The 20756-nt window shown below is 26.8% G+C and overlaps 5 protein-coding genes across 6 annotated transcripts; 2 read left to right on the top strand and 3 right to left on the bottom strand.

Annotated features, from left to right (window-relative positions):
* The first annotated feature begins 1804 nt into the window (after positions 1-1804).
* Positions 1805-4493, top strand: Got1 (Glutamate oxaloacetate transaminase 1). Its single transcript, XM_011499131.1, has 7 exons — positions 1805-1899; positions 1991-2106; positions 2333-2623; positions 3011-3267; positions 3364-3641; positions 4074-4216; positions 4285-4493. The coding sequence occupies exons 2-7, from the start codon at positions 1995-1997 to the stop codon at positions 4428-4430; spliced, it is 1227 nt and encodes a 408-aa protein (XP_011497433.1). The 5' UTR covers positions 1805-1899; positions 1991-1994; the 3' UTR covers positions 4431-4493.
* A 639-nt stretch (positions 4494-5132) lies between these two features.
* Positions 5133-5523, bottom strand: LOC105361847 (small integral membrane protein 8). The gene is made up of 2 exons (XM_011499130.1): positions 5383-5523; positions 5133-5315 (listed from the first exon to the last, which is right to left on the bottom strand). The coding sequence occupies exons 1-2, from the start codon at positions 5485-5487 to the stop codon at positions 5157-5159; spliced, it is 264 nt and encodes an 87-aa protein (XP_011497432.1). The 5' UTR covers positions 5488-5523; the 3' UTR covers positions 5133-5156.
* Positions 5524-7584: 2061 nt separating this feature from the next.
* On the bottom strand, positions 7585-10371 carry Srp54k (signal recognition particle 54k). The gene is made up of 10 exons (XM_011499129.1): positions 10214-10371; positions 9986-10130; positions 9735-9911; positions 9423-9652; positions 9160-9310; positions 8929-9077; positions 8596-8857; positions 8408-8516; positions 8063-8329; positions 7585-7737 (listed from the first exon to the last, which is right to left on the bottom strand). Exons 2-10 carry the CDS (start codon positions 10061-10063, stop codon positions 7640-7642), a joined length of 1521 nt encoding a protein of 506 aa, XP_011497431.1. The 5' UTR covers positions 10064-10130; positions 10214-10371; the 3' UTR covers positions 7585-7639.
* A 779-nt stretch (positions 10372-11150) lies between these two features.
* Ras64B (ras-like protein 2) lies at positions 11151-16521 on the top strand. 2 transcript variants are annotated; one of them, XM_011499128.1, is made up of 5 exons: positions 11151-11451; positions 11548-12029; positions 14856-14943; positions 15026-15237; positions 15699-16521. In XM_011499128.1, the coding sequence occupies exons 2-5, from the start codon at positions 11925-11927 to the stop codon at positions 15891-15893; spliced, it is 600 nt and encodes a 199-aa protein (XP_011497430.1). In that variant the 5' UTR covers positions 11151-11451; positions 11548-11924; the 3' UTR covers positions 15894-16521. The 2 variants fall into 2 exon arrangements, with proteins under 2 accessions (XP_011497430.1, XP_011497429.1); XM_011499127.1 differs by lacking the exon at positions 11151-11451 and having other exon boundaries at positions 11494-12029.
* A 792-nt stretch (positions 16522-17313) lies between these two features.
* APC7 (anaphase-promoting complex subunit 7) lies at positions 17314-20663 on the bottom strand. The gene is made up of 6 exons (XM_011499123.1): positions 20536-20663; positions 20018-20344; positions 19474-19883; positions 18825-19239; positions 18348-18622; positions 17314-18146 (listed from the first exon to the last, which is right to left on the bottom strand). Exons 1-6 carry the CDS (start codon positions 20602-20604, stop codon positions 17921-17923), a joined length of 1722 nt encoding a protein of 573 aa, XP_011497425.1. The 5' UTR covers positions 20605-20663; the 3' UTR covers positions 17314-17920.
* Positions 20664-20756: the final 93 nt, after the last annotated feature.

Below are 20756 nucleotides of genomic sequence, written 5' to 3'. Positions count from 1 at the left end.
TCGTTAAAAAAGTTATGAATCAAAATATTCGTGCAATCATTTTTTATGTATGAGTTCGAATGCGCATGTTTCTGCCTAATTTTATATAATAAAATCTATTATTTAATAAGTCTATACAAACTCGACCTACCCTAAATCTTTTCTCATATTATATAAAAATCTACTTATTTTATAGATCTCATTTGCTAAGATCATTGAACGTGATATATTATTATAATTGAATATACATCGATGTTTAAATGTAATAGAAGGTAGATTTCAAGTATTTATCTATATTTCTTGAAGTATCAACAATTTGTATTGATAATGGAAAAATCGTTTTTATTAGTTGTATAAAACATCTTTATATAATAATATATAAATGTTGAAATTTCAACTGACATATTTAACGATGAATTCATACATTAAATATGATTAAGTATTATTCATTTTTTTATTTAATACACTATTCTTACATTCAAATATACTGTATAGTAATATTGTATATATGTATAAGAATAATGTAATAAAAAATCATTCTATAAAAAATTAATTGGAAATGAAAATTGTTATTATATGGGTAATGGATATAAACGATGATAGACTTAATACAAATAGAAATAAATTGACTTTTACTTCACATTCAGCATGTACCTATGTCGTGTATATTTTTAAGTTATCTGTTGTGCAAATAACTATGATACATAAAATAAATATTTTATTCATAACAGATTTATATACTAATAATAAACTACTAGAAAATCAAACTATATCAGCTCACTGATAATACCTACATTGTTTAAACGACTGTATGCCAAGATTTATTTATTAATTCGCTTAAATTATAATTTATAAAAATCATTGTTTATAAATTATAAATTGGAATTACAATATGAAATATAATTCAAAATACTGTACTTATTTAGCCATATTTATTAATAGGAATTTTTTAATTTAACATAATAGACGTGCATAAAACACGTAAACAGCGAAATTATTTTCATTAATAATTAAATTGATGGCATTGATGCTGGTACATGCATGAGCAATATAATACTCTCTAATTCCATTATAAATTAAGTTTTTCTATGTTTATACAAAAAAAAAAAAAAAAAATCCTTATTGAACCGTAGATTATAAATAAATTTCATTATAAGTATATTCTTGCTTAGATTGCATATTAACTTTTTATAACTTTAAAACTATAAATTTTCTATAAAACTATAAAACTATAAAACTATTTTGAACGCAATAAATTCAAATTATTGTTTTTGCATAAATATAAATCGTGTCATCGTTACATAATTCATCTATTGAATTATATTTCTATTACATTTTAGGTTTACTAATTCTATTAATTATCTACGGCTATGAATTATTAAATTTATACAATAAAATAATTTCAACAAAGCTTATTTAAAAAAAAAAAATTGTTAATGTAAGGAAACATTATTTGAAATATTGAAGTATTTATTTTTTATGACGTCAAATACTAAAACTCTATTTTGATGATCTCTATATAGACTGGCTTCTATCCATTTTGTTCTGTAATCTGTAAATCAGAAACTCGTGATAATATTCTAGCGCTACATACATACACTAACAGAACAATTAAATATTATTCGTAATATAGGAAGTAATATTATATTTAATAAATCAGGGATTCATTTGCTTTATGTCTAATTTGTATTTTAATATAGATTATGTTAAGGATCTATAATTGCACGTTATAAATTATAAAGCAATCTTTATCAGTTTTCGTCTGCGAATCTGTGTAATAGATCTCATCAATTTTATTATCAAAAAAATATACATCTGGAAGATTTTTATTTCGTTTAAAGTATCCTCTCCATTGTATGAGAACTTCTTCTTCAACAATCAAATATAAGTTTATTATTATAAAAATTACAAGATTATATGGTAAGGATTCAATGTTTTATAAGACAAAATGCGGTGACTGACGTGTACGTTAAATTAATGAAACCTTTTGTATTAATATTTTTAAACGTAGAAAAATGACATCTGTATTCAAAGATATAGAATTGGGGCCACCCATTGAGGTTTTTCTACGTAGTAAGGATTTTCAAGATGATTCACATGAATCAAAAGTCAATCTAACTATAGGAGGTAAAAATTATATAAATTTTAATGAGCCTACAGATTTACCTAATTTATAATTCATTTGTATGCATGTGCTTTATTGTATATTGAGTTATGTCTTAAACTGAGCAATTATCAATGACCATGACTAAATGAACATCATCATTAGTATTAAATAAAAATAATATTTATTAACCATTTAATAATTAAAATCTTTAACAAAACAAAAATTTTATCCATTAATATATTTCAGCTTATAGAACAGCTGAAGGGAAACCATGGGTACTTCCGGTAGTACGCAAAGTTGAATCTACTTTGGCTCAGGATGAATCTCAAAATCATGAGTATCTTCCTGTATTAGGTTTAGAATCATTTAGTCAAGCAGCTACGACCATGATATTAGGAGAAGACTCTGTGGCCATTAAAGAAGGCCGAGCAATTGGAGTGCAAACTCTGTCTGGTACAGGTGCACTAAGAGTAGCTGCTGAATTCTTAGCTCGAAATTTACATTTTAATACATTTTACTACAGTAAACCAACATGGGGTATGATTAAAAACAAATTTACTATACTTTGTTTATAATTTAACAAAAAAAAGCTTTATTTAATTGAATAATAACATTAAACATTCAATTTCCAAATATTTTTTTCATAGTTATATAAGTATAGTTGTATTTAAAATATAAATAATGTATCAAATGGTTAATAATTATAAATAATTTTCAAAAATTTTGAAAATTATTTAAATTTATAACCTTATTTAATACATGTTGTTAAGCATGTAACTATAATACCCAAATTTTTTGTATAATAGTAAATTACTAATTTACATTGTTTTTTAATAATTAATCGTTTGCCATTCATAATATATTGAATAGTTAGTATGATTAAATAAAAATTATAATTTTAATTGTGGACTCTTAATTTATCAGAAAATCATAGATTGATATTTTTAAACGGAGGATTTAAGAACAATTTTGAATATCGTTATTGGAATCCAGATTCTCGAGGTATTGACTTAAACGGAATGATAGAAGATTTAAGGAATGCACCTGTAAATGCAGTCATTATCTTACATACTTGTGCACATAATCCTACCGGATGTGATCCAACTCATGCACAGTGGGATAAAATAGCTGATGTAATTGAAGAGAAACATTTATTTCCAATTTTTGATACAGCTTACCAAGTACGACAATTTTAATTTTAATAATACTATATTACAATATTATATTACATATACAATAGAGAAAATGATAATGAATTAAATTTTAATTATTTTTAGGGGTTTGCTAGTGGAGATTTAGATTATGATGCTTATGCTGTCAGATTATTCGCTAGTCGAAATATTGAATTTATATGTACCCAAAGTTTTGCAAAAAATTTTGGTCTTTATAATGAAAGAGTTGGAAACCTTGTATTGATAACTAATAATACCAGTAAGATTCCCGAAATTAAATCTCAACTAACCCTAATTATAAGAGGGATGTACAGTAATCCACCAAAGCACGGAGCTAAAATAGTTTCAGTAGTACTCAATGATAATAATCTTTACACGCAATGGTACTTAAGAATAAAATTAATTATATGTATATATAATGAATATTTTCTAGTATATTAATGTAAATTACAATATTAACCATAATTTTGTTAATTTTTCTTTGTTTTTTAGCAAAAACCATGGCTGAATAATAATGAGACTACAATAACAATAAAACTCTAAAATTTTTCTATTTCATTCTTGATAATTTAATTAATTTCTGTATCTATATCATTGAAATCTAAATAATAATACTATATTATTTGATTAAAATGTTTTATAATAAAGCATTCATAAAAACATAGCACATACATATGTGTATATACATATATATGTGTGTGTATATATATATATATATATATACATATGTACATGCATTTTAAATAATTACTTTAAAACTATTACATTGAAACAAATATATAATATTAATAATTATAAATGTTTAAATATTTTAGGAAAGATCATATACATACAATGTCTGGAAGAATAAAAGAAATGAGAACAGGTCTTTATGATAGATTAATGAAGCTAGAAACTCCTGGTACTTGGCAACACATAATCAATCAAATTGGAATGTTTTCTTACACTGGTCTTTCAGGTAATGTATTTTTTCTAATGTTTATATTATTCTGTAATGTTTTTAAATAAATTTATAAATATTTTCAGAGAATCAAGTGCAGTATTTAATAAAAAATTATCATATTTATTTATTGCGTAGCGGACGTATTAATATGTGTGGTCTTAATGAACAAAATTTGGATTACGTAGCCAAAGCCATTAATGATGCTGTAACCAAATGGCCTTCATCATAAAATACTACATATTTAATTATACTAAAAATATTGTATATATTTATGTAATAAATTGAATATAAAATGTGCCGAATTAAATTGTAATTTGAGTGCATATTCGAAATTTTATTTTTTCATAAAATAAATTTTAGCACGAAAATATTTATACTTTGAAATAAATCCTAAATGTGTATGCAGGTATATATGTTTATATATACGTGTGTGTGTGTGTGTGTGCGCGCGTGCGCGCGCGTGTGTATCTTTAATTACAATGAAACTAAATTAAACTAAACTTTAAAAATTAGCTGTAATAAATATTTGTTAAGAATTAAGAAAAATGCTTTCAATAGTACAAAAATAAGTAATATATGTATATGCAATAGATTTACAAAGACATTCTAACTTTTAATGCATTAAAATTCTATTATATAAATTAATTAAATAATTTGAAAGCTTATTTTGCTTATATTATACAATTAGAATTAAAGTTAAAGAAATATTAACGAATTTTGAGATTAAAAAAAATCTTTTATCTGTTAGTGTCAAAAAATATTATTTAATGGTTTACAAGTAAATTATGTGACAATTAAAAATAATCAAAGCATTATATGGCATTGATAAAAATTACTTTAAAAATATTGTTTTCTTTGGTATAAACATATTTTAGTCTAATTTCCAATTAAAATCATTAACAAACAATAAATTCAATTTAACAGTTTACTTTAATGCTAAAGAATTAAAATTGCATCATACTGTCCATTTTGATACTTTCTTTTTAAAAGTTTCTGTACCATCGGCTTCAATGGCAGAATAAAATCCCATTGATTGATATTTTGATCTCATATATATTATATAACCTGCACATCCAGTCATGGCTATTATACCCAAAGCCATTATAATACTATTCTGTAAATATATATTACATATTATAAACGTTAAAATTATATGATTGGCAAATAATTAAAATAATTACTGGCTTAACGTAGAGTTCATAATTAACAGCTCGAAACAATGGAGAACTTTTAAGAGAACGGATGCCATCTCCTGGTACATATTTTTTATCATTTTTTTCTTCCATTTTAATTTCTTATAATAATACTGTTATAATATAAATATAATAACAGTATATAAATTCTATATAATTATTGTCTACGTGTAGTTATATAAACATATTTTATATTTCATCACTATCCATACATTTCCGATGTTCACTCACGTATATTTATTTACACAATTTAAATTCACATAAAATTTTTTATACAAGCAATTCAATTTGCTTAGAAAGCTTCACAAAGCAGTGCTTGTTACCCCTTGAACTTCAACTGATGACTGGGAACGGGTTATATTTAAAATTTTAAATGTCGACGATAAAAGCATTGAGTAAGTGAAAAATATACATTTCAATTCTTATATGGCCATAGTCGCACTTAAAATCTTATTCGGCGCTTATTACACTAAATAAGTTATACAATAAGCAATGATATTGTAATTAGTTAAGCTATCGTCACTCACATTTAAGCAACAAATATTATTTTGATTTTGACATTTACTTATCTACGTATTTGATATTCTACTCCAAATTATCTTCGCTCACCACTTCCTAGTTACCTACGTGACACGCGGTCAAGTTAAAACTTTTACAGACTACAATTTGCGGAGCAGTAAAGTAAATAATTATTTAATAGTATTCAACCTTACTTCCGTAGTCCCTTTGAAAATTTAAATTTTTCAATAATATGTTACGTATAAACGTCTTTTAATAAAATAATAAAAAGAAACTATGTATACTAATAAAACTTAATAATGCAAAACGTGGAGAAAATTTTCAAACCTATTAAATTCTGAAATTAAGAAAGGGTTGAGCATAAAAATGGTCATGAAATACGAATGTATTACGTTTGAATAAAATATTTACTTATTTATAATAATATAAGATAATCAGAGATTTACAATATGTTTTAGTTCAAAATGTTAATTGATCTTAGCGAAGCTAGTTAGTTTCTAGTGAAAATAAGAAATAATAAATTTAAGATAAAAATTTATAAGATTAATTATGGATGCATTTTTTACATTTTCATTTAAGAGATATAATATATATCGTTTAACTCTGTCTAATTCGACAGTCAACATATTTTATATATATATATATATATATATATATATATATTATATTATAAAATTTTATTAATAATATACATTAATATAATACCGTATATTAAATAAAATTAATGGCATTTAAGTTATAAATTTTTTAACAATCAATAATAAATACATTATGGAAAAAGAAGAAGGTATATAACATGTAGAATTAATTTCTAATTATATTCTATATATTGAAACAATAATTTGTAGGAATTATTCTTTTCAATTGTATCTTTGTCTATTAAGAATTGAATGTTTATGTACTAACTTTTGAACTTAATTTATACAAATTAAGACTAAGACTTTGTATGTTCAAATTTTATATTTCAATTAGAGAATGCAAATATTGAATTTTGAATTTCTTAATGTAAAATATTTCAATTAACAATAGGTTCGGTTAACTATGCAATTTAAATGTATAATTATTTGTATATTTACGAATAGATAATATTATTAGTGAAAATATTGAATATAAATTATCCTTGTAAGCAACGAGTAACTTAGAAATATAGAGGGAAAATAAATGTATTAAAATGCATATTCGTTCTTGTATAAATTTTCATTCTTTTATAATACATTCTTTTACATTTGCTCTTGTAATCATGTACATCTTATATCGTTATACATTCATACAATCTATTTATTACATATATTTTCCCGTTTCTCTCCATTCCATTTAATATTGAAAGTTGAGTAATTATAAAATGTGAACATTGATATATTGAAGAATGGCATCAAACAAAATACCCACACATATTTTCACAATTCACTTTTCTTCCAGACATTTAACTGAAATTAAGTATCATTAGTATTATACAGTCATAATAGTCCATTCAGACTGATATTTCACTCAGTCTGAAAATTTCTTTTATACATGATATTTTTTTATAACTCGAATGTTCAAGCCTATAATTGTTTAAAGTGTCAAGTGAAAATTATAAAAACTTTTATTTTATTACATAAAATTGATTTGATATTTAAACAAAGTTGATTTATAACAAAAAAATTTTTAACGTCGCTAAAAGATGTATCACAAATATTTTACCAGTAAAAATTTGTGTAACTATTTTATAGAAAATTAATTAATTTCAAGATTGTCCGCCAAAACCTCCCATCAAATTGCTTAAGCTACCAGCTGCACCTTGTTGCAATTGACGCATCATATTTTGAAGGCCAGACATTCCACCTACATAAATATAAATGCATAAATATAATAAAAAAAAAAAAAAAAAAAAGAAAAGGGTTGAATTTAGTAATTAATATGAAACTGTAAAGAGCAAGAAATACTGTGATTGCAGGCGAATAAAATTATTATATTGCAATACTAATTATATAATTTTACAAAATGCATTACTAATACTAACAATATTATATTATTTTCCAAGCTAGTATTACAATAATTTGTACAATAAAAGTAATAAGCAATAATTCAGATAATAAAAATAATGAGATTAATATCTTTTATTAAGAGAAAAAGTCTATCAGTTCAAATATAATACAATGATTTTTACCCATTTGATGAAGTACACGAGGATCCATCATTTTTGCCATTTGTTGATTAAGTTTGGCCATTTGAGCAGGATTAACGTTCTTCGTCATATCACCGCCTTTAAACAAACCTTTAATTCCTCCCATCTTTTTCACCACAGCAGCAAACTTTGTGTACTGAGCTATTAAATCCTTGACATCCTTTTCCGTAACGCCAGAACCTCGAGCTATTCTCGTAATTCGTCCAGGTTGTTTACTAAATAACTTAATACCATCTCTACTATCCAATTCTAAAATAATATAATTTTCAAGTAGTAATATAAATATAAATAATAAAATAATTTTGAAACAATCGGCCTTAGACTAACCTGCATCGTTCATACTATCCATCATTGTCATTAATTTCTTTAAACGAGCCATAGAATCCTGTTCTGTTCCTTTAGACATAAAATCTTGACTAAATCCAGGTATCATACCCTTTTGCAAATAAATAACAATATTTTAAACTGATCGTTATATTTCTTATTGATTAGACATATTTAAAATACTAATATACCATTATTTGTGAAAAAGGGCCCATTTTCATTATGTTTTGAAATTGTTCATACATGTCTCGTAATGTAAATTGTCCGTGTTTAATTTTTTCTAACAATTCTTCATTATCGTCTAAATTTAATTCATTAACTTTATCGATCAAACCTTCGATATCTCCCATACCTAATAATTTGCTAATAAATGGTTTGGTTTTAAATGGTTCTAGATCATCAATGTGTTCTCCAGTTCCTATAAAAATTACTGGACTCTTTGTAGCGGCAACACTGTACGAATCATATATTATTAGTAAAATAAATAAATAAAGTAAAATAGAAATTACTACTCGAATACATACGCTGACAAAGCTCCACCACCCTTTGCGTGACCATCCAATTTTGTAATAATAATAGAGCCAACGTTAACGCGTTCTTTGAAAGCTTTAGCTTGAGCTTCGCAAGCTTGACCTATTGTTGCATCCATTACAAATATAATGTTATCCGGTTGCTGTAAATATTAAAAATGAGGAAATTAAAGTTGTCCTTTATAATAAAAACATATAATTTAACGATTGAAATTTTTCACCCACAACTGCATTTGATACTTGCAACATTTCCTCGAATAAGGATTCTTCTTGTTTATGCCTACCGCTTGTATCGACGATAATTATTTCATAGCCTTCTTTTTTAAACATGTCTACACCATCCTGAGCAATCACAACGGGATCAGCTTCGGTATAACTATGAAGTAAAAATATTTTAATATAAAATAAATACAAAATTACGATTTCGCAGCAAACGTTAATTATCAATGACTGCCGTTTCAGGTGAATTAAATTATTTGACAAATAACCTTCCATAAAATGGAATCCTAGCCTTTGTTGCATTCTGCTTAATTTGATCATAAGCTCCAGCACGAAATGTGTCCGCACAAACCAAACAAGCTTTCCAGTTTTTCTTTAAATAATGATAAGCTAACTTTGTACATGTCGTAGTTTTACCAGAACCTTGTAGACCAACAAACATAATAACATTGGGTCGACCTTTAACCAGCTGATATGCTTTAACTCCTGGATCTATAAGCTGAATTAAATAAAAATTAAGGCATCGAGCCATCGTCCATTCGATTCAATGGCATAACACGTATAAGGAGAGATATACGAACTTTTACAAGTTCCTTAAATACAGCACTTTGTATCATTCGTCTTTTATTAAGACCACCAGCCATGTCTTCGAAATCAATGACCGTTCGAACATTTTCCCTCAAATTTTTCACCAATCTAATGTTAACATCGGCTTCAAGTAATGCCGCACATATTTCCTTTAGCATAGAATTTAATACCTACGACAATTAGAAATGCAAATGTAACATCTGTTTACATACATCAAAGATATTAATAAAACCACATAACCTACCTCCTGATTAATAATCGTCGCATTGCTTAACGAGCGCAATGCGGACGTTATTTTTCGTCCCAGATCCGCCAAAACCATTTTGGCGAATTTTATGGACAATCAGCGATTTAGAAATATAAATCACCTCCTTACGTTCAATAATACACTAAATACAAAAGAAAATTGTAAATTGAAAACAAATTGAAAACACCTCGCATAGCAGCTAAACGCACGACTACACCTAATTACCCTTGATATTGTCTAGCGATCACTACTAGTAACTAACTTGGTACTCGATAGTCGGTGTCAGCACTCCCATACTTCTCAAACAAGTAATAAAAGTGAGATGCAAATAGTGACATTAAACTAAACAGCTGTTTACTAGTTATTCGTCCTTGCTCGACGATGTAACTTTATAGCGACTAGCTGAAGCTTATATGCGCGCACGCACACGCACGCACGCGCGCACGCACGCACGCACGCACGCACATATATACATGCATTTGCATATATAATATATGCGGTCTAACATAATTTGATCGCTCACCAACATACCCTGCATACTTTATTTAAAGTACTTTAATTAGCTCTCTTTATCAATTCTTCATAAATTGCATTCACGCGCAATACTTGAGTACTATTGTTAATGAAAGTCTAACTGTATTCTAAAAAATTTGGCAAAAATAATTGAATTAGAAGAAATTGTAAAATAGATAGTAGCTACGAGAAGAAAGTTCCTTTTTTTTCATTAAACAAAACTTTTAACGTAAAATTTTCGTAACAACTTGTATATTTTTTTCGTAATTGCCAGACTCAAGTCTCGATGGATCGTACATATCGATATCTCGACTTTCCATTCGTCGACGACCGACCGGCTAAAAGAAAGACAGGAAAAACGATATGCCAGTATCACTAGCGTGTGTGCATCGTTAGCCAAGTGCACGTATATGCATGCCTATAGGCGTCACTCAAAAGCCCACACACGCACGCGCATCTCCATAAACATTTATATATATATATATATATATGTGTGCGTATGTTTATGTATAGATATGCACGTAATAAGCCTTCATTCAAGAGTCGTCGAAGACTGTTGTATGCATGCATGCATGTATGTATATATATATATATATATATATATATATATATAAGGCATATGTCGAAATGTTCGTCGAAAGCGGTTTACGTACGAGCGGTGGCAGGCACCAGCCAATACATTACGCGCCATCGACGGACGCATTTCGTTTTGTGGACGGATATGTAGTGTGCGCGCACCAGTACTTATATGTCGATGCTTCTCATTACTCTTGTATGACGGGAGGGGGAAAACTCTCGAGGAAACGGCAAAAAAACATAGGCTGCAGTGCCACGACCAGAGAGTTTCTCGATTAGTCTTTTTCGTTTAAAAGCGGTGCGTTCGTTCCGACCGTGAACGCGGTTATAACATCCTCCTGTTGTAATTCACACCCCCACCGTTGCTTTCATTTGTGCGCATTTGTAATATACATATATATATATATATATATATTCAGAAATATATAGTACCTGCATGTTCGTATATATATATATATATATATATATAGCAATTTGGGAAATCGCGCTTCGATGGCATCAACGATATATAGTGTCCACGCTCAAATGTATACATAAGTGGAACATCTTTCTGCCTGTTGATTACTAGTGGTATTGTCTTCAGCAAACAACAGACTATATTTACATGACTCCCTTAAGCATAATAATAGCGGCAATGCATCGTTTTGTATTTTAAGTGTGTGTACAAACATATATGCATATATATATACGCAAATATATTTATGTGCGCGCGTGCATGTCGTATTGTGTACCCATGTTACTACATGCATTTAAAGAATTTGTAGTATTACGTCTAGTTACATCATTTTGTAAATCATTAGCGTAAAAAGGCCTCTGTATTCTTTTTCTGCCTAATTCCATAACAATTATGTCCTGGACAAACGACAAGATGAATTATTCTTCCACTTATAAGTTGGTCGTTGTCGGCGGGGGAGGAGTCGGCAAGTCCGCTGTTACTATACAATTCATTCAGGTGAGTGACAGATCTAGGCTTAAGATAGACATTGGTCTTTCTCTCTCTCTCTCTCTCTCTCTCTCTCTCTCTCTCTCTCTCTCTCTCTCTCTCTTATCCTCGCTCATCTGTGCAACGCGCGTACACATCCGCTCGCGCGCGCAACTTACATCTCTATCCGTTTCTGTTTTGCATTGGCCGTGACACACCTTTTTACTTTTTACTCTTAGAAGCTGCTGTATTTTAGTATTTTTACTTCACTGTTGAAAACACAATAATTCGTTATTTCGATCTTTAGATTTCTTTTATTATTATTATTATTATTATTTTTCTTCTGTTTTTTTTTTTGTTTTTTTTTTGTTTGTTATTACGATAAGAAGCACACGTTTCCGTAGTTAATAGTATAAATTATTTCATTATTAAGTTTCATAGTTTTAAAAATGTGATGAAAGATATAAAATTCTTTACTTTTATTTATTAATTGAATTAAATGCCGAATAAAATGCCTGGTAATAAATATATTGTAATAATATAATTATAATCTAAATAGTAATAAAATATATAACGGTATGTATATTTTACATTGTTTATTAATATAAAACAAAAGCAGGAGTATTAATATTAATAATTACAAAATTGCCGTATCAAAAGAATGTGCGGAATATGTAATTATTAAATCACTAGAAAGAAAGTTTTGTTATCAAATTAATAAATCAACCAACGCTAATAAACGAAAGTAAATAAAAATATTTCAATTATGATCATCGTCGATTTCATAAGCCGACAAGCAAATAAAAAAGAACTGTGTTATTATGGAATGTAAATATTTTTACGAAAAACTCTATAATATTAAATTATGGAAATATATATTTGTGAATTACTTTTCAACTCGTATTAATTATTCTTTTTATCTCAAAAACAAATCTATTTTCTGATTTTTAAATTAACTTCTAAAATTATTTCATGAGTGATAAAATGCCTTCATAGACAGAAATAGACTTGTTTATATTGTAGTTATAAAATCTATCAGTTGAGTTATTTTAAGAGTGCTCTAAAATCTAGAAACACTAATCTTAAACATGAAATTTAACTGGTAGTTTTAATCGAGATTTACATTCTATAAACAAATAAACTGGATTCTCGAAATATTGATTTACAAAATGTTCAGTTTTTAAAATACATATAATCGTTTGCGAATTCGTCAACAAGTTGTAAAATATTGTTTTCACGAATTATCTGACAAACGCACACATCTTTCTTCATTATACAAGTTCTTAAATTAATTTCACATTCACATTGAATTATGAAAAAACTAATGATTTCCTACATTACGCTTTTATTATTTATTTCATGCATGTTGTTTCTAACAGTAATTTATACTTTAATACTTCCATTACTATAAATATAAATTTTTCTGCCTTAATATAGTTAAATCGTACCACGTTTCTCTCTGATGCAAGAAAGATAAAATCGAAACATATAGGTATAGTCGATAAATAATAATCCGTGAAATAAATTAGAATATTTGATGAAAACTTGCATTACTAGAATTTAATTGCAGCTACTATATTATTATAAAATTGTCCACCTCAAATATTTCTAATAATCAAGCCTTATTCTAGTATCTAAAAACAATAATAGTCATAAAATAATAATAAAATATTGTCAAATTATAAACCAAATAATAAATGAACCATTCTCTCATACAACAACTTTACGTGCATTTAGTATTTTATAAGGTCAAATTTATTAAACTCGTGATTTTTTTTTCTATCGATATATTTACTTCGAAAAGTGACATTAATGATTTTATATAGTAAAATATTTTCACTATTTAATTATGACATTATTAATCACTCAAATTTCGCCTTTCTAAACGTAACTCGTGCAAAAATTAGTATAGTAGTTAAAAAGCAAATGCCTAAATATTCGAAAGCTACAGTCATAAATAAAACTCTCTATACAAATTACATTTGTGGTAATCTATTGATAATAAAATGCTTTCTTATTATACATTATTTTTAAATGCTATTAAAATTGTAATATTTAGAGGATAATTAATGACGCATTGAATTATATTCTCAACTCTCTTTATTTCCAGATATTATTCAAGACATTTATCTAGAATTTTTCATATATTTCAGTACATTGATATTTTATATTCAATTACCATAATAATAATGATGAACTTATTATACTTATGACAACATTCGTTTAACAATTTCAGATGAAAAATTTTATGTAATAGCAGAATTTAATATCGCATCATTTCTATATATATATATATATATATATATATATATATATATATATCTCATACACTTTGTTACTAAATATAAATTTTATATAATATGTTCTATACTTCGGAAATAGGTAAATTTAACGATTAGTTAACATTGCGATTATAGAATACTGGATACGTAATATCTTTTTCTTTTTATTTTTTCTTTTACATTCACACGAATCGATGAAATACTCTCGAATAAACGAACGGACAATATATAAATGCAAACGGAAGACTAATTGTAAAATGAGACCTGAAATACGTTTGAGCGTTGCGTAGGCTGTAATAATAGTAAATATTATAATTCCGCTTTTGTCTCGTTTGAACAGACATCAAATCTTAACTGAAAAAATAAAAAATTTATCTATCAACGTAAAAAATCAAATGTTAAAAATTGTGTAAAAAATAATACAGAAACACATTAAAATATAATATATAAGTTTAAAATGTAATTAAATTAAATTTTAGAATTTATGGTTTGTATAAATTTGAAATTAAAAATGTTTGTTATAATGACAAATCATTGATATTCAATAAAAATTATTCTAACTTTTTTTTTATAGAGTTATTTCGTGACTGACTATGATCCAACGATTGAAGATTCTTATACAAAACAATGTGTCATTGACGATGTTCCTGCGAAACTGGACAGTAAGATCCATAAATTTATCAATAGTACGAAAAATATAGATACGAAATTAAAGAAATAAATATGATTTTATGTTTTTCATAGTTCTTGATACTGCCGGCCAGGAAGAATTTAGTGCAATGCGAGAACAATACATGAGAAGTGGAGAGGGATTTTTACTTGTATTTTCTGTAACAGATCATTCGTCTTTCGATGAGATCTTTAAATTTCATAGGCAAATCCTTCGGGTGAAGGATCGTGACGAGTTTCCAATGTTAATGGTTGGAAATAAAGCAGATCTCGATCATCAAAGAGCGGTAATTTCCATGTTGTTCTATATTTTATATTTAATGAAAGAAATATGTAATATATTATTTTCCAAAATATTATTAATTACGTATGCAAATACATTTTCTCGTAATACTTTTAACTTTTAACTTTTAACGAACATTTCTTCTTTAATAAGATAATTTGACATTTATTAATTTGTTGTGAAATTTTCCATAAATATCAATGGAATGGTTGGAAAATTATATCAATTGAATAAATTGAATAAATTGAATAAATTTTATAATAATAATAAAAAAAATTTTAATTTCTTCGTCTGAAGATTACATTTTATTAAATGTCTGTCGTCTCGATAAAAATTTTAAAATTCGTTTGTAAGTAATTTAATAATAAATTGAATAGCCATGTAGGTTACTATAGACTTAACAATGCACAATTATCGTATTTCAATCATAATCAATAACGTGACGTTTTAATTTTTGTAATAAAGGTTTCGGTGGAGGAAGCTCAGAATCTTGCACGACAGTTGAAAATTCCATATATCGAATGCAGTGCCAAATTACGTATGAACGTCGATCAATCATTTCACGAGCTCGTTCGCATTGTACGCAAATTCCAGCTTTCTGAGAGACCACCGTTAAAACCCAATTATAAAAAGAATAAGAAAAAGTGCTGTGTTTTATAAACAGATTTCGTCAATTATCGCCATTATTAGAAATTGTCGAAGCTTTGAATCGTTGTGAGAGGAATAACGCAGCCTCTAAACGAATTAATTCACAAATTCGTTATTATTACAATGGATTAAGGTTTCGTAAAAGAAAGACCAACAGTCATTATAATTGAGTATGAGTATGTACAGAATAGATTAATGTTTCGTATATGTAAACGAAGCTGAGCTTCCGACATAATTTAAAAATTTGTAGCTCAGTTTTTGAGCAACACTGACATTTAAAATTTTAATGAAAACTAATGCGAATGTTATTACTAATATATTTGTACATTTTTATGTGTAATAATTCGTATTTTTAACATAAAATTGTCGAGGGGAAATTAACTTTTGCTATGACTTAATGTTCCAAAGCACATATTAGTAGATTAGTAGACGATAAGGATTTTTTATATCATTTTACTGCGTTTTACTCGCAATGTATAACTTAAGATTTTTTTTTTTTTTTTTTTTTTTTTTTTTAACACAAATAATACCGCTAAGGTTATTCTAGGGAATTTATTTAACTGTATTCTTCAAGATCTGCCAATGATGCTGTCTTTAATTATCTATTATAAAAATTTCGTAACATTGATTTTTTTACTCGTAGAATTGATTAATTTAAATTAACAAAGTGTATTGCTATAACTATAACTATACAATAATAAAAAGTTTTTTATAACGTAAAGTTTAAAGTGTTATATTTTATAAAACGATGATATTGTCTTCTATTGAAGTCAAAGTGCAATTAAAATTTTTTAATTAAATTTTACTATTAACTATATATATTTACATATTCGAACAAACAAATTTTTAATTTTAAAAATTGTCATGTCTTATAACGATCGACTTATTTATTATAATACTCTGAATTACCAAATAAATTGTAAGTTGTATTGAAAATTTGAGTGTTTATTAATAAAATTGATGAAAATTCTTCGGTTACAGTGGAACAAAAATCTTTAAAATTTACAAAAAAATTTAATTTTAATGCAATTATGGATATAATTTAATAGTTATCCACTTACGCTGCATATCCTCGAAAGTATTTGATCAAAATCACTCATATATACAATATGTCGATATAATTTTTATATCGTAAATTAAATTAATAAAACATTCATCTTTATAAGTATAATCGATCGCTTATCTTTAAATTCTTCATTACTTTACGACACAAATGTCTCAAATCTCACTGTTCTTTTATAAGAAAGTTTTATCTTTTATTACGACCCTTAAATAAACATGTTATATAAGCTAATTGATATATTAGTCTATATAAAATATGACACCATAATAACCTTTAATTAATATTGTATTCAAATAGATTTGACAAATTGATTTCAATTCCATTGTCTATATTTTATTAAATAAATGCAAAACAAGCAATCTGCTTCAGTCATCTAATTAGTCTTTTAATAATTTTAATAAAATTAGTCAGAAATTTCTTCCAAATTTAAATCACGTTTCAAATTCTTATGATTTTCCTGAAGATTAGACTGTATTTGCGGACAACAATAATGAATTTGAAAGGATTACATACTTCCAGTTGGTCTCTCATTATTGCAGCTGAAAACAAATAATGGAATGAAATACTCTAACATAATAATTACAGAAAACGATAATTAGATAATTTTTACAACAATCTAAAATTTTAACCACAGATTGTATCGTCCCGTTCATATGATTACATATACTACAAAATCAAGACCACTCGTTGATCGAGTGAAGCTTTCATTTATATATAATAAATAAATAAAATATATAAATATACATTTGTAAGGAATTGCTTCAATTCCTATAAAAGTAATATCTGATTTATCTCGAGAGATCAGTTATAGCATCAGTAAATTCAACTATTACGTAACAATAGTGTATTATAATTTTTTTCATCATTTTTGTATTAAGCAACTGTAACAAAAAAGGTTTGTCCTGTGTATTTACAAAATAAATAAATAGATAAAGATATAAGGTCATAAAATAGAAATATTCTCCATATTCTTTGATTATTGACTGTTTGCTTCTAAATCCATATCTGACCAGACTGCCTCAGTTTCACTTTCATCAGCTGCTTCATCATTATCTGTATCTGGTAATCCTTCTCCAACTTCATAAGTTGGATCCGTGTGTTCTTCTCCAACAGCCATATAATAAGAAGAAGAATCCATTGTGTTTGATGTACTTTCTAATCTATGCATACCTTCTAATACTCTTCTATCGCTTGGATTAATACTGTAAGAAGAGTAGATAAAATAAAATACGATGAAATATTCCCCTATTATAATTTATTTAAAGTAAATCGATTACAATACGTTAAGACTACAATAAACCAACTTAAAATAATAATTTGAATATTTATATTTATTTTGAGAAATCATGATTTAGATATAATTAATACGCTTCCATTTAATCCTAATCATAAAAAATATTTACTTTAAAGCTATGGCATAATGATCGAGAGCCTTTTCTGCATTGTGTATCCTTGCCCACAAATCACCAAGCATTTGATGTAATTTACAAGTCGGTTGTGCATCAGCTTGCTTTTCTAAAAGATCAATAGCAGCTTCCAAATTCATTTCTTGCTCATAAATTTCTGCTAAATAATAAACAGCAGGTAAATATGTCTCTTCTTGACTTAATGCCTTTTCAAGAAGATTTTTTGCTTTCCCAACTGTTACCGGATCTTTCATTAAAATTGAGGCGTACAACTAAAAAAAATATTTTTGAATATTAATAAAACGTAAGACGTATACTTTACTTTACTTATAATTTCATTGATCTATTAAAATTAGCCATAATTATCAGAGTAAAAATTAGATTTTCAATGTTGAATTAAGATTTGTTTTAATTTGAATATTGAAAGGTAATATTTCAAAATTTTAAAAATTTTATATAATAAATTTAATTTACTGTGAGGACTCTGGGTGTGGGGCCGAGTTGTTTGTAAGCACTGCTGGCAATATTAGAGGCTTCTCTTAACCGATGCATTCCAACAAAACAATCGGCCAGTCCCTTGTGAGCTTCGTACCGATGAGGTTTCAATTGTAATGCTTGCCGAAAATGATGTAATGCCTCTTGAAATTTTTTCTGCTCTATAAGAACATTACCCCTAAGAATTATTGCTTCTACATTGTTGGATGACATGTGTATGGCTTGATTAGCTATGGTATTAGCTCGATTCAATTTATGCAAAGCAAATAAAGCATAAGCCATTGCAGTATAAGTTTCTGTCGAACATTCACTCATTGCAGATATAAAAGATATTAGTTTTTCTAATTCTGCCACATGATGAGTTCGTTGCAGTACAGCGGCATATATATCTAAGCTATAATCATATTTTTGAATAATTAATCATAATGAATATACTTATGCAATTAAATTCTAAATAATATTCTTTTCAATCGTTTGAATTTCGTAAGATATTAATTTTCCTTTTCCTTAAAACTTTTTCATATATATCATTAATAATTAAACTTTTACTTATATACATATATATCTATATATACGTATAAAAAATATTTTTAAAATCAATGTATTATATAATACTTTACATAATTACCCTCTAGTTGAATCAGGTTCAATAATTCTTGCACGCCTTAAGCATATTAATGCATTTTTATAATCTCCAGAATAATAATAACATTCACCCATAGTTACAAGTAAATTATAATTATCTCTTAAGCAATTAACATTATCTAAAGAACGTAAAGTTGTCACTGCATGATTATATTCCCTATTATTAATATGAGCATGCGCCTTTATCCAAGCGTTCAGCCAGTCAAAATTTTGTAAATTTAAATTACAGCTCATTATTATTGAATTCACTTCAATTCCTTTCACTCCTAAAGCTAATAGTCCTTCTGCTGCTTCAAGTGCTAAAGGACATTCTCTTAAAACTTCTTTGTACGTTGCAATGGCAGAACGTTCCATATCATGCTCTTGAAACATTTTTGCTAAAGCCATGTTTATCTAAATCATAAGATATTCATGAACATATATAAATTTATTTAAATGAAATAATTTATAAAATGTTCCATACAAGGCACACCTTTTGTGAAATGTCTGTTCTTCATGTTAATTAATTACATTATTATATTATTTACCTTTGGAGTTCGTTGTTTACCAGGAATGCTTTGCAATACTTGTAGAGCTTCTTGATGATTCTTTAATTTAATTAAACATGCATAAATTTGATATTTGACATCTACATCTGATGCAAGTTCCTTATGTCCATCTTGATTTGGCTTTGTAGTACTTTTTGTTTTTATTAAACATTTTCGAAACTGTAACGATTTTTTATACAAAGATTCTGCTCTCCTATATTTGCCAAGATAAAAATATGAGTCCGCACAATAAACGTAAACGAGAAACTTTGTGCACGCTGGTAAAAGATCATTGTTGTGATCGCTGAGAGATAAAACTAAATTTGCCTAAAAATATTTAAAATAATTGTACAATTTATATTTACTCCACAGGTAGTGTAGTTATAAATAAAACTGCATTAATACTGCCATATCGTAGAATTAAAATACGCAGGCATATAAAAATTTACAAAAATATAGAAAAATGACAATATTTTTAGGATAATCGATGTTTATATACAGGAAAATCAATAAGTTACCAAAGATATCACGTTAGAATATAATGCTTGATCATAGAGGTGCTGGATCTGATCGAATAACGTGGTCATATTTACAAAAATTAATTCAATTAATAATGTACAAAATATATATACAAAAACTGTCTTGAAAATTGTGTAAAAATAAGGTTATGTTGTGAAGATGGCGCACTTAGTTATTTTCATAATAATACCTACGACTACAAAGTTTAAACATTGCATAG

This window comes from Ceratosolen solmsi, unplaced genomic scaffold (assembly GCF_000503995.2).
Source record: "Ceratosolen solmsi marchali unplaced genomic scaffold, CerSol_1.0 scaffold2, whole genome shotgun sequence".
In the NCBI taxonomy this organism is placed as follows: Eukaryota; Metazoa; Arthropoda; class Insecta; order Hymenoptera; family Agaonidae; genus Ceratosolen; species Ceratosolen solmsi.
Note: the sequence above shows the minus strand (reverse complement) of the source record. Positions and strands in the feature narration are given on the sequence as shown.

What these genes read in the sequence shown, in the direction of transcription:
- Got1 (XM_011499131.1), top strand. Translation starts at nt 1,995, where the DNA reads ATGACATCTGTATTCAAAGATATAGAATTGGGGCCACCCATTGAGGTT. An exon ending in TTTTTGATACAGCTTACCAA is followed by an intron (nt 3,268 to 3,363) that starts GTACGACAATTT and finishes AATTATTTTTAG; the next exon opens with GGGTTTGCTAGTGGAGATTT. An exon ending in TTCTTACACTGGTCTTTCAG is followed by an intron (nt 4,217 to 4,284) that starts GTAATGTATTTT and finishes AAATATTTTCAG; the next exon opens with AGAATCAAGTGCAGTATTTA.
- LOC105361847 (XM_011499130.1), bottom strand. Translation starts at nt 5,487, where the DNA reads ATGGAAGAAAAAAATGATAAAAAATATGTACCAGGAGATGGCATCCGT. An exon ending in ATGAACTCTACGTTAAGCCA is followed by an intron (nt 5,316 to 5,382) that starts GTAATTATTTTA and finishes ATATATTTACAG; the next exon opens with AATAGTATTATAATGGCTTT.
- Srp54k (XM_011499129.1), bottom strand. Translation starts at nt 10,063, where the DNA reads ATGGTTTTGGCGGATCTGGGACGAAAAATAACGTCCGCATTGCGCTCG. An exon ending in TGCAAGTATCAAATGCAGTT is followed by an intron (nt 9,078 to 9,159) that starts GTGGGTGAAAAA and finishes TAATATTTACAG; the next exon opens with CAACCGGATAACATTATATT. An exon ending in GGATAGTATGAACGATGCAG is followed by an intron (nt 8,330 to 8,407) that starts GTTAGTCTAAGG and finishes ATATTATTTTAG; the next exon opens with AATTGGATAGTAGAGATGGT.
- Ras64B (XM_011499128.1), top strand. Translation starts at nt 11,925, where the DNA reads ATGTCCTGGACAAACGACAAGATGAATTATTCTTCCACTTATAAGTTG. An exon ending in TTACTATACAATTCATTCAG is followed by an intron (nt 12,030 to 14,855) that starts GTGAGTGACAGA and finishes TTTTTTTTATAG; the next exon opens with AGTTATTTCGTGACTGACTA. An exon ending in TGTTCCTGCGAAACTGGACA is followed by an intron (nt 14,944 to 15,025) that starts GTAAGATCCATA and finishes TGTTTTTCATAG; the next exon opens with TTCTTGATACTGCCGGCCAG.
- APC7 (XM_011499123.1), bottom strand. Translation starts at nt 20,604, where the DNA reads ATGACCACGTTATTCGATCAGATCCAGCACCTCTATGATCAAGCATTA. An exon ending in ATTCTAACGTGATATCTTTG is followed by an intron (nt 20,345 to 20,535) that starts GTAACTTATTGA and finishes AAATATTTTTAG; the next exon opens with GCAAATTTAGTTTTATCTCT. An exon ending in GAACCTGATTCAACTAGAGG is followed by an intron (nt 19,240 to 19,473) that starts GTAATTATGTAA and finishes ATATGATTATAG; the next exon opens with CTTAGATATATATGCCGCTG.